Source organism: Dasypus novemcinctus, chromosome 7 (assembly GCF_030445035.2).
Source record: "Dasypus novemcinctus isolate mDasNov1 chromosome 7, mDasNov1.1.hap2, whole genome shotgun sequence".
NCBI classification, from domain to species: domain Eukaryota; kingdom Metazoa; phylum Chordata; class Mammalia; order Cingulata; family Dasypodidae; genus Dasypus; species Dasypus novemcinctus.
Genome location: NC_080679.1, coordinates 34716532 through 34729769, shown reverse-complemented (window position 1 = coordinate 34729769; position 13238 = coordinate 34716532). Strand labels below are relative to the sequence as shown.

Genomic DNA, 13238 nt, shown 5'->3' with positions numbered 1-13238 from the left:
TTGGAAATTTTGTGCATCTTGCTAATTAGCTCTCTTAAATCCTGTGTCTCTTCTATGGCTTTGATATATTCCTCTTCTTGGGCCATGTCTTCCATTTTCTTAGTATGGCTCGTAATTTTTTGCTGATGTCTAGGCATCTGACTAGGTTGTAGTTTACTCAGATGCTTAAATTCTTTCTCTTTTATCGGGATTTAATGGGAGGCTGTGCATGTGTGTTGTCACTGCTTTTTGATTCTTGGTTTGACCTGGATTGTTAGGATTGTCCCTGCTAGTGGGCTGTCTTGTCCCAGTGACTGGTTGTAGGTCAACTTCCTAGGGCCTTGTGGAGGGAAGCTATAAAGGGTAGAAAAAGCCTCTCTTATTTTTAATTTTCTCACATGTGCTTCCTTAGTCTGCCAGCAGGTGGTGGTCTTTGGCAGCCCACAGTTCAGTGCCTGATTGGAGTGTATTTGTTGCAACACAGACTGAATCACTTTGATAGAGCTTCCTGCTTAGAGGCTAAAAACCTTGTAATTTAAACTTTCTCTCAGTTCTCCAGCCTTCTCTGGCAGCCCTCTTCTTTTTCCTGGGTGGAAATATTTCAGCTCCCCTCTGAGTCCTCAACTATCAATGCTGGTTAGTAGAGGAGGAGATTGGAAGGGTGATGTATCTTTAGCCCCTGCCAGCTCCAAGGCAAACAATGGTGGGGTCCCATTGGCCTGGCAGGGGTCCTGGGACACAGCAGACCAAGTTTGTGAGTCAAAAGCTGAGTCAGCCTTAGGCTGTAATCCTCTAACTCCCCTTTCCTGGACCCATGTTTGTCTCTTGCAGCAGGCCCAGAAGCTGGTTTCAACTCAGGGTTCTGTCCTTGCTCTTCCCCTTCTTTGTCCCTTTCTCCTCTGGGCAGTGTCTAGCTTTCACCTGGTATCCTAAGCCTAGAAGATCTCTTTCCAGGCTGTTGCAGCCTGTCCTTTAGCTCTTTTTCTGGAGGAGAAGAGAGTCCCTTATCTTTCTAGTCTGCCATCTTCCCAGAAGTCCTCTAAGTTGATTTTTTCATTTATTTGCTTGTTGTTTGTGGATTTTTGCTTTTAGGAGGTACCAGGAACATCCCATGTGGGAAGCAAGTGCTCAACAGCTTGAGACACTTTTGTTCCCCTCATAACTTTTTAAGGTAGGACTATTTTTATTCCTTTTTGACAAAGGATGAAACCAGTTTAGGGGGGGTTCAGTCCCTTCCTGATAAACCCCCAAAAGAGACAGAGTCTGGCCAAGACGATGCCAGTGTTCTTAAGCAGTGTGCTGCAGTGTCTTCTAGGCCAAGGCTGTGAAAGCAAGGGCTGTAGACTTCCTTTCTAGAGGTGGCCGACCATAACTTACCTTCTCTCCATGCTTCTCTTTTTCTTGGCCCCTTTTAAATGTCTCATTCACCATTAAATTTAGTTTGGTTGTACATACAGTGCTTTCTTACTCTTCCCCAGCCCAAACCCCTAAATTTCTCCCCTGAGAAATTCTTCATCCTGACAGTCAGGATCTCTACAACATGGTAGACCATAATAGAAAGTTGTCTAATTTGGGAAACACTGTGGGTAGGGTGGCATACCAGTATGGTTGCTCTTTGAAATGAAAGACAGGTGGAGTCTCTGGAAAAGAGAACTGGAAAGCACATTGATATGTTGTGATAGGACAATGACTGTGTTGATCTTAAGCATGGGAACAGAACAAAGAAACAATTTATAAAGCAGTTACCAGGATTTAAAATTAATTCCCATTAATACTGGATTTCTGGCTTCTTTTGTCAGTACTCAGCCCACAGTCTCATCAAACTACAATTGGCTAGAGCTGAATGGCAGCCACAGATTAGCCTGGCTGGGTGGTCTCCATTCGTCTTCTTTTCCCTTTCTGCCCTCTTCTGCTCCTCAATGTTAACTCCTGATTTCTAGGAATATGAGTTTGGTTTCAAATTCATAGGAAAATTTTTTCTGGTTACAGTCTTACACATTTTATACCAGGGGTCCATGTTCAGGGCGTCTGTGAGCTTGAATTGAAAATTCAAAAAAACATTATTCTTGTGGGGACATGTTGGTGTGGATGTGATATATTTATTAAATAATACACAGTATAGTGTGGACTTAGTAAGGGATCCGTGGTTTTCACCTGGCTGGCCAAGGGGTCCATGGAACAAAAAGGTTAAGAACCCCTGTCTTACACCAACTTTATTGACCACTTACACTATCTTTGCCTTGTTGGGAGTTCTGAAAAAGTTTTAGCTGTCTGGAATAGATTGCATATAGTTACATTATAAACAAAGCTTAGGTTTGATTATGGAACATGATAAGAGATAAGAGAATTACATCCTTTTATTAGAAACAAATGTAGTTTAATCTTAAGTATCCTGAAAAAAAGGACACTCTCTTAAAATAGCATTTTATCTTTTGCAGGCCTTACTCCAAAAAGTACCTTAAAGAAAAAACAAAACAAAACAAATACAAGCAAGACTTCTTGATGAAATTGTTTTTCATTAGAGTGAAATAATGTAGTGTATTCCAAACTGGTCTGATAAGAACCCCCTCTGGCACTGTATTAGTCAGCCAAAGGGGTGCTGCTGCAAAATACCAGAAATTGGTTGTTTTTTTATAAAGGGTATTTATTTGGGGTAGGAGCTTACAGGTACAAGGCCATAAAGCATAAGTTACTTCCCTCACCAAAGTCTTATTTTCATGTGTTGGAGCAAGATAGCTGCCAACCTCTGTGAGGGTTTGGGCTTCCTGGTTTCCTCTGGGCTCAGTGCTCCTGTTTTCTCCACAGGGACAGCTGTAGACTATGAGGCTCTCTAGTCTTTGCTTCTCTCCACAAGGTCAGCTGTAGACTATCAGGTGAATGGCTCTGTCTCTCTCCCTGGGGCTTCAGCTTCAGCATCAAAACTCCAACATTAAAGCCCTCAACTCTGTCCTTTGCCATGCCTTTTATCTGTGGGTCCTCACCCACCAAGGGGTGGGGATTCAATGCCCTAATGACATGGCCCAGTCAAAGCCCTAATCATAGCTCAATCACACCCAGGTATAGATCAGATTACAAACATAATCCAGCATCTATTTTTGAAATTCATAACCATATTAAACTGCTATAGGCACATTTTAAAAATTAGCTTCCCAGGCCCCAAAGGGGATCAGAGCCTAGAAATCCAGTTGTAGCAAGTGTTCCCATGGTTACTCTTGTTTGGGACACCTGACTTCATGCTTGGATTTCTAGCCTTTTTCATTAAGCCTTAGGGGTGGGGGTTATCCGGGAACCTCTTACATTTTTTTTGTGATGTATGTATCTTCAAAAAAATGCAGTTTACAAAAATGATGGCGTGGGGGGTGGGTGGGGAGTGGGATATATGGGAACCTCTTATGTTTTTTAATGTAACGTTCTTTGTGATCTAATAAGTTTAATAAAGTGTAAAAAAATAAATAAATAAGCCTTAGCAGTAAACCTTTGGCTTCTTTTGAGAATGTTAGTTTGTTCTTGTTCTTTCCAGTGTATTTAGAGAACTGTGAACCTAGAATATCAAATTGACCTTCAGTAGCACAATTTGGGACTCAATAATTGTTTTAAATAATATGCTCCTGTTTCCCAGTGAGGTAAAAGTATATTTGTTATATCATCATATTTTCTTGATATGGTTATGTTTTTATTTTTATGCTATGTAAAACCTAAGGTAGAGACAACAACCTAAGGTGAAGGCATGAAATAAAAATTTCCTAGACCATTGCAACAAGTTAAAACAACAGTGAGTGAAATTCAGTTCTTTCAATGTTGAGTTGTCTCATATTCAGTAGGCCTCATTGCTTTCTTATCTGACCCTTATTCCAAATTCTAAGTAAATATAAGGCTCTCTCCTTTATCACTTTGAAAATCAGTGCTCTTAGGTAAATGGTAGAACAGTTTCCTAAATCCTAGAAACCCAACCTCCAAAGACCAAAGTGATAATGAATGAAAGTGTCTGCGTCAGTTTATTTTATCTGACCCTCTGAGATATGCCCTGAATCATGACCTCTCTAATTCCCTTCTTCCTTGGACTTTCTATTTCTGTTAATTATTAGTGTAGGGGCAAATGATCATAGTAGTTAAGAGCCTCCACTGCATTTAACTCCTGCTTCCAGCACTTACTTACTGGCTGTGTGACCTTGGGCCTCTTTGTCTCATCTGTATAATACAGTTGATAATATTACCTTTTTCGTGGAGTTGTGAGTGTTTAATAAGTGTTTAGAATGGTACCTGGCCCATATATAAATTCTAGTTTTTAATAAGACTCATTCTGCCAGCAACCTAAACTTAAGCCCTTAATCATGGTTTATTTCTGTTTTCAATCCCCCACGTCTAATCAGTTAAATCCTATCAGTTTTATCTCTCCTCGTTTCTATCCTTTTGTCTCATTGCCAGTTACTAGCACCTCTTACCTCCCTTCTTTCAATTTATTGACAAATCCAGCATCTACTTATTTTTTGCATCATATTGCTTCTTACTTTAATATCTCACTTTGTGTTTACCACAGGAAAAAGTTTAAACAGCTTAGCCTAGAATTTGACATCCTTAGTGTGATAGAACCTACCAAGCCAGTCAGCGCCGCCACCACTGCCTTCCTTGACCATAACTTTCTTATTTCTGCTCTTGAAGTCTTTGCTTTATTTCTTATCTCATCTATATGCCCTTCATACAAATCCTACTTGTTATATAAATCTCACGATTGTCCCTGTTCTAATGTGCTATAGTATTTGTGTCTGAAACTGTTTTACCTGTAATCACATATTGCATACTTGTTTAGCTTTTCTTATTATTTTCATCTAGGGTAATATTAGCTGCTTTACCAAATAAAGCCCTTATTTCAGTGGCTTAATATTGTAATTTTTTTTTTTAAATTCACACAATTCAATGGGCATATTCTTCCATGAGGTATTTCAGGGACATGGTATACTTTCTCTCTTTGGCTCTGCCATACTTAGAAGACTTCTTTATTGGCAAAAGGGTAAAATAAGAGTGGAAAAGGAATATTATTCAACCTCCTAGGCTCTACAATGACATTATTTAAACTTACTATCCATTTGTGAGACCTCACCATATGGGCTATCTGAATATAAAGAGGGTTTGGGAAAAATCCTTGGCTGTGTCTGCTTCCCACCACCAACTCTAGTGAGTTGTTAGCTATCTCTAACAGCACTCATTAATGAGATTGTAAGGTCTTTTTGGTAAAGCAATATCTCTAGCTTATTATTATTATTAAAATACTGTACTCCTAGAAGCACCCAGCATGACACTTGCATCATATAGTTAACTATTTAATTGTGGTAGCAACAGAAGAAAAGGATTAACTGGAGTATGTTAACGGTTAAATATTTTGGGTTTGATACATGAATACCTAACTTGAATTCTCCCTTCAGAAAATAATAACTGGGTTGCTCAAGCAAGTTATCCTGTGCTCTTCAAATGAAGATAATAATAGTATTTCTTTCATAAGGCTGTTATGAAGATTAAATGAAATAAGGTATAATGCCTGGCATGTAGTAAACCCTCAGTAAAAGTTGGTTATTGGTATTAAGCATAGCAAGTATCTTTACTGATGATCTTTCAGCTTAAATAAATTGTTACTTAGTACCCTGTGGATTAGAAGTAGCCACAGGCAGCCTATGACAGCTTAGAATTTGGGAGATCTGCATCAGTTCAGAATTTACTAACTAGTATGTGACTTGGGCAAGTCATACAGCTTTTGGAATTTTGATTGTGTTATCTTTCCATTTCTACCTGTCATGTGTTGTGAATGATTGTTATGTACCTATACAGATTTGTAGAAATATCAAGGAGATAATACTTTGTAAAACTAAAATTACTAGGGCATTTTTAGTATTATTTATACTGATATTGCTAGGTTTTACACTGAAAAATGTTGCAACCCCAGCCAACCAACTTGCCTACCTCCATCAGAATACATATTGAGAAAAATACAGTAACTGAATTGAAAATATTTTCAGAGTAAGGTTTTATTTGTCTTGTAGGCATTTTGTTCCCAACATCACCTTTGGTCACCCTGTGGTAGAAAGTCTCCGAAAGCAGCTAGGCCAGGACCCTTTCTTTGGTAAGTTGTTGTTACGCCATCTCCAAGCATCAGTGCAGGTAAAGGAAAAGTGGATGATTGATTTCTTAACTTCCAGGTTTCATTGGCCTGGCTCCTGTTTAGCAAACCAAGCAACGCATTTCCTGCCTCAGGGCCTTCACCTTCCTAATCTCTTTGTACCTGACTTTGTTGTCTCTTCTCCTTGTTGCCTCTGGTCATTTGTTATTTCTTTGTAGAGGCCTTTCTAAACACCCTATCCTAAACCCTTATCTAGGTTATTGTATCATCTTGGTTTTCTTCTAAGAAATTCCTTCAAGGTTTGAAAGGGCAGGGATTTAATCCACCTTGTTTTCTGTGGTTTTCCTAGAGCTAACCATAGGCACATATAATTGCTCAGTGTAATTGTTTAAGCAAATTTCTGAATCAGTTGATTGATTTATTATCAAGAAGCAATTTTTTTTCACTCGAGTGGAGATGGGGCCTGCTTATGTTCCAATTCCATGTAATGGAATAACATAAATTAAGACTTAAGATCACACAGTGAGCTATCTGGGAAAGATGGTGGTGTAGGAAGCTCCAAGAATTGGTTCCTCCACCAAAACAACTATTGAACAGGCAAGAGTTGTCTTAATCAACCACATTGAAACTCCAGACCCTGGGGCAATAGGATGCAGCATCCAGAGAACAGAGTGAGGAAGAGGCTGATAAATTGAAGTAAAAACCAGTAAGTTTCACCCGGCAATGGCTAACATCCCCCTTCTGCCAGCCTCCTGGCCAGCAGCAGTGGGGACTGGAGCTACAGCTCCTGGCTCAGCTTGCTAGGTGGAACATAAAGATCTAAGCCTCCAGGTCTCTACCTCTGATCATCAGCTCCTTCAGATTGCTTGGGGCCTTCTTTGAGGGTGGTCATTGTTACAAATCCCTGGGGCCAAGGTGGCAGAGAAATCTTAAAAACGGTAACCTTCCTTCAAACTACAGAACACAGTGAAAAGCTGCATTAACCCCTCAAGTACTGAATTAAGAAAATGCAGCTTCAAAAGCCATAGAAGAAGATCCTGGCTCCCTTGCTGTCCCTTCCCCCATGCCCTCCACAACACAGGGTAGGGCCAACTTGCATTCCCATTGTGGGTACCTGGCCCTATTCCAGAGGGAGCAGAGTATCCCCTTTGTGCATACTGGTATGCATGTAAGTTTATCAGATGAAAGTCTTATCAGGTGGAAGTCTGAGAAACTGAGCTGGGGGAATGTGTTCCAGGCTTGCCCTCCCAGAGTTTGTCCCTGAAAGCAGAGAAGCAGCTTGCAGACAGAGCTGGGACCCTGTGAGAAATAAATTAAGTTGAAATGTCATAGGGCAAAGGATTATCTGCATTAAGTCAGTCAAAAGATCACCTAGGAGAGGGAGAAGGTCTGTTCCAAAGCGGGTAGCGGGGTCTTTTACTCAAATTCTACTGGGCTGTAAATGAGGAATTCCCTGGTGCTTCTAGAAAACACTTAGGAGAAGAAGCAGGCTCTCCACATCACACAGGCAAAGAGAGGACCCAGCACTTCCTATTTGACATAAGCTAATCCACTTGCCTAAGCAGAACCAATTTGCAAAAAGAGTGAAAGATACGTTTTGTCTTGGTTAGTTTGTTTTGATTAGCTCTTGGCATCTGGCACTTAAGAAAATCTGTCATATCACTAGCTGCATACAAACCTAAGGGACAGTCCAGGGAATAAATCCCAGAGTTAACAGTTTTAAATATTAAAAAGTACAATGTGCAACAAAAGATTACAAGACAAACAGTAAAGTATGATCAATCCAAAGTAACAAGATAAAAGTCTAGAAACCAAGAGTGACGTACTGAACAGAAACTTTAAAATAGTGATCTTCACTGTGCTCAAGGAGATAAAGGAAAGCAAAGAGAAAAAACTAAAGGATATAAGAAAAAACATTGAATGAACAATATGGAAATCATTCCAGAGAAATACTGGAGTTGAAGAACACAATAACAGAAATGGAAAATACCCTTGACAGTTTCAGCAGCAGATTGGAGGTGGGTAGAAGAAACAACTGAAATGATTCAGGCCGAGGAGCAGAAAGATAAAAGGATAAAAAATAAACAGAGCCAGTGAGACCTGTGGTACACCGTCAGGCATGCTGATATACGTATTATGGGAGTCCCAGAAAGAGAAGAAAGAGAAACGGGCAGAAGAAATATGCAAAGAAATAATGACAGGAAATTTCCCAAATTTAAGGGAAAATGTGATAGCACATTCAAAAAGCCCAATAAACCCTAAACAGGATAAATGAAAAGAGAATCATGCCTTGACAAAGTATAAGTTGTCCAAAGCCAAGGACACAGTTCTGAAAGCTGCAAGAGAAAAGCAGTTATGTAAAAGGGAATCCCAGTAAGATTAAGTGCTAATTTCTTATCAGAAAGTATAGAGGCAGAAAGGCAGTAGTCTGAAATATATAAAGTGCTGAAAGAAAACAGTTGTCAACAAAGTTTTATATCTGGCAACAATTTCTTCCAAAAATGAAAGAGAAATTAAGACATTCCCAGTTAAACAAAAGCTGAGGGAAGCTAAAGGAAGTTCTTCAGACTGAAAGGAAAGAATGCTATTAACAGTGGATCAAAGTAGCATGAGGAAATACAGACCTTCAGTAAAGGTAACCATATGGGTGATTATGAATGCCAGTACTGTTGTATTGTTTGTATGTAACTCTACTTCTTGCTTCGTACAGGTACTAAAATGCAAATGCATAAAAGTAATAAATTGATAGCTTTGAGCGTACAATGCACAAAAATATAATTTGTAACAAGTACAGCAAAAAGGGGGGACAGAGGAGTATAGAAACAGTATATGTGTGTGCTATTGAAGATTCGTAGGTATCAAATCAAATGTGATTGTTATAGATTTAGGATGTTAAACTTTAACCCCATGGTAGCCACAAAGAAAACTCATGAAAAATACAGTCAGAAAGAAATGAGAAGGTCTCAAAGTGGTACAAAACAAAAAGTACAATATGGAAGTAGGCATTAATGGAAGAATTGAGGGGTCATAAAAGGTATAAGACTTATAAACACAAAATAGCAAAATGGCAGAAATAAATCCTGAATTATCAATAGTTACTTGAAATGTAAATGGATTAAACTCCCCAGGCAAAAGGGAAAGAGATTGGCAGGAAGGATAAAAAAGGATGACCCAGCTATGCTTTTTGTAAGGGAATCACCTTAAATTCCATGACACAAATAGATTAAAAATGAAAGGATGAGAAAAAATGTACCATGCAAGTACTAACAAAAGGAGAATTGAGGTTGCTATACTAATATCAGATAAAATAGATTTTTTTAAAGTCAAAAACTGTTACAATGGGTTAGGGTTCTCTAGAGAAACAGAATCAACTAGAGATATCTGTCAATATTATGCAATTCTATAAGATTCTCTAACAGTTGTGGGGATGCACAAGTCCAGGTTCCACTGGCAGACAATGAAAGTCCAATGAAGGTTCTTGATGAGTTCTGGGAGATGTTGGCTGTCCAAAGATGAGCTGGGAAATTCTCTCTCAATGCTAATCACTTCCCCTTTTAATACATTCAACTGGGTTAAGTGTCACTCTTGCTGATGGCAATCTCCCTGATTGATGTAATTATAACCAGCTGTCTATGATTTACCACTGCAGTAAAGTCAAAGGTGACTAAAGTCCATAAATGCCCTTATATTTACAGTTAGCACAGTGCTTGCTTGACCAAACAACTGGGCATAATTACCTGGCCAAGTTGACACAATAGCCTAACCATCACACAAGGGATGAAGAGGGTCACTATATACTGATAAATGTATAAATTCAGCAAGAAGAAATAGCAATTACAAATACATGAAGCAGAGTCCCAAAATATATGAAGCAAATTTTAAGGGAGAAATAGATGATTCTACATTAATAGTAGGAGACCTCAATATACCACATTCAATAATGGGTAGAACATCTAGACAGAAGATTAATAAGGAAATAGAAGAGTTGAATGGTACTCTAAACCAGCAAGATCTAACATATTTATAGAGCATTTTACCCAACAGTAGCAGAATATACATTCTTTAAAGCACATAGATCGTTCTCCATAATAGACCATATGTTAGGTCACAAAACAAGTCTCAATAAACTTAAAAAAACATTAAAGTCATACAGTGGGTCTTCTCTGACCACAGTGGAATGAAGCTAGAAATCAGTAACAGAGGATGAAATAGAAAATTCACAAATATGTGGAAATTAAATAATGTATTCGTTTGGGTCAAAGAAAAAATCACAATGGAAATTATGAAATATCTTCAGGCAAATGAAAAGGAAAATAAAACATTCTAAAACTTATGGGATGCAGCAAAGACAGTGCTGAGAGAGAAATATATATACCTCTAAATGCTTACCTCGAAAAAGAAGAAAGATCTCAAATAAGAGACCTTTCCTCAAAACTAGAGGATCTATAAAAATAACAAACTAAACCCAAAAGGAACAGAAAAAGGAAAAAGATTAGAGTGCATATAAATGAGATAGAGAATAATAGAATCAACAAAACCAAAAGTTGGTTCCTTGAAAACATCAATTAAAAAAAAGGATCAACAAACCTTTATCTAAACTGACAAAGAAAAAAAGAGAAGACTCAAATAACTAAGTTAGAAATGAAAAGTGAGACATTACTACTGATGCCGCAGACATAAAAAGGACTATAAGGGAAACGGACTTGGCCCAGTGGTTAGGGCATTCGTCTACCACATGGGTGGTATGCGATTCTAACCCCGGGCCTCCTTGACCCGTGTGGAGCTGGCCCATGCTCAGTGCTGATGCACGCAAGGAGTGCCATCTCATGCAGGGGTGTCCCCCGCATAGGGGAGCCCCATGTGCAAGGAGTGCACCCCGTAAGGAGAGCCGCCCAGCGTGAAAGAAAGTGCAGCCTACCTAAGAATGACGCCACCCACACGGAGAACCGACACAACATGATGACGCAACAAAAAGAAACACAGATTCCCATGCTGCTGACAGCAACAGAAGCAGACGAAGAAGATGCAGCAAATAGACACAGAGAACAGACAACTGGGGAAGGGGGGTAGGGGAGAAGGGGAGAGAAATAAATTTTAAAAAATCTTTAAAAAAAAAAGGACTATAAGAGGTGGATACTATGAACAGCTGTATGCCAGCGAATTGGATAACCTAGATGAAATGGACATTCCTAGAAACACTCAAACTACCAGCACTGACTCAAGAAATAGAAGGTCTCAACAAACCAGTAACTAGTAGAGATTGAATCAGTAATCAAAAACTGCACAACAAAGGAAATCCCAGGACCAGATGTCTTCACAGAGGTAATTTTACCAAATGTTTCAAGAAGAGTTAACACCTGACCTGCTCAGAGCTGTCCAAAATATTGAAGAGGTGTGAGCACTCCCTAACTCATTCTGTGGTGCCATCACCCTCACACCAAAGCCAGATAAAGATACCACAAGGAAGGAAAACTACAAACTAATATCTCTTATGAATATAGATGCAAAAGTCCTCAAGAAAATACTAGCAAACCGAATCTAACAGCTTCAAAAGAATTCTGCATCATGATCAAGTGGGATTCATCCTAGGTATGCAAGGATGGTTCAGCATTAAAAATGTCAGTAAATGAAATATACAACATTAACATAACCAAGGGGGGAAAACATATCTCAATTGATGTGAAAAAAGCATTTGGCAAAATCCAGCACAACATCTTGATAAAAACACTTAGAAAACTAGAAATAGAAACTTCCTCAACATGATAAAGGGCCATATATGACAGCCCCACAGCTAGCATTGTATTCAATGATGAAAGACTGGAAACTTTCCTCCTAAGATCAGGAACAAGACAAGGATGCCCCCATCATCAATCTTATTCAACATTGTACTGGATGTTCTAGCCATAGCAATTAGGCAAGAAAAAGATATAAAAAGCATCCAGATTGGAAAGGAACAATTAAACTTTTCTCTCTTTGTAAATGACATCTATATATAGAAAACCCTGAAATATCCACAACAAAAGTTACTTGAACTACTGAATAAACCCAGCAGAATAGTGTGGTTCAAGATCAACAGGCAAGAATCAGTAGTGTTTCTCTATATTAGCAATGACCAATCTGAAGAAGAAATCAAGAAAAATAATTCCATTCACCGTAGCAACTAAAAGAATCAAATACCTAGGAATAAATTTAACCATGTAAAGCACGTAACCCAGAAAACTGCAAGACATTGCTAAATAAATAAGAAAGACCTAAATGGAAAGTCATTCCATGTCCATCATCTAATTTATATGGAAGGGTAAAGGGCTCTAAATAGACAAAGCCATCTTGAAAATGAGGAATGAAGTTGGATGACTCACTTCCCAATCTTAAAGCCAGAGTAATCAAAACAGTATGATGGGAAGCAAATGTGGCTCAACCAGTTGGGCATCCACCTACCACACGGGAGGTTCTGGGTTCAGGTTCTGGTGCCTCCTAAAAGAAGACAAGCAGATGGCGCCTCCCGCCACAACAAGCTAGATGCCACAGGGCAGGAGATACCACAGCCTGCAGGGAGTAGATGTGGCTCAGGCAGTTGGGCACTCTCAAACAATGAGCAGGCAGATGAGAGAACCATGGGGGGGAGGGGGGGAATAAATAAAGAAACAGTAAATAAATCTTAAAAAAAAAAAAGACAGCGTGGTATGGACACAAGGACAGATATATAGACCAATGGAGAGTTCAGAAATAAACCCTCACATTTATGACCAAGTGTTTTTTTTTAACAGAAGTTATAGGTTTACAGAAAAATCATGCGTGAAATATGTAAAATACACAGGAGTTCCCCATGTACCACCCTATTATTAAATGTACCACATTCATATGGTACATTTGTTAAAATTCATGAAAGAACAGTTATGTAATTGTATTATTAACTATAGTCCATCACTTACAGTGATCTCACTGGTTTGTGGTGTACAGTCCTGCGTTAGTTTTTTTATTTTTAATTTAGTAACTTTTATACAATCTGAAATTTTCCTTTTTAACCATATTCCCTTATATAATTCAGTGTTGATAAGTACTTTCACAATGTCTATTTTAAGAATGTTGTTCTGTTTTGGGCTGATTAATATTCCATTGTATGTATTTACCACAGTTTGTTTATCCATTC

General features: G+C 38.7%; 1 protein-coding gene across 11 annotated transcripts in view; it reads left to right on the top strand.

The window, feature by feature from the left end:
* The window catches only part of RPE (ribulose-5-phosphate-3-epimerase), a 58381-nt gene that overhangs the window by 8159 nt on the left and 36984 nt on the right, over positions 1 to 13238 (top strand). For 9 of the 11 annotated variants that reach the window (XM_023592200.3, XM_023592199.3, XM_058300201.2 and 6 more), the window contains one exon: positions 6012 to 6091. The exons of the other annotated variants lie outside the window; for them this stretch is intronic. In XM_023592200.3, the coding sequence (XP_023447968.1) occupies positions 6012 to 6091 (80 nt within the window). The remainder of the gene's footprint in view (positions 1 to 6011; positions 6092 to 13238) is intronic. 11 annotated transcript variants of the gene reach the window in all.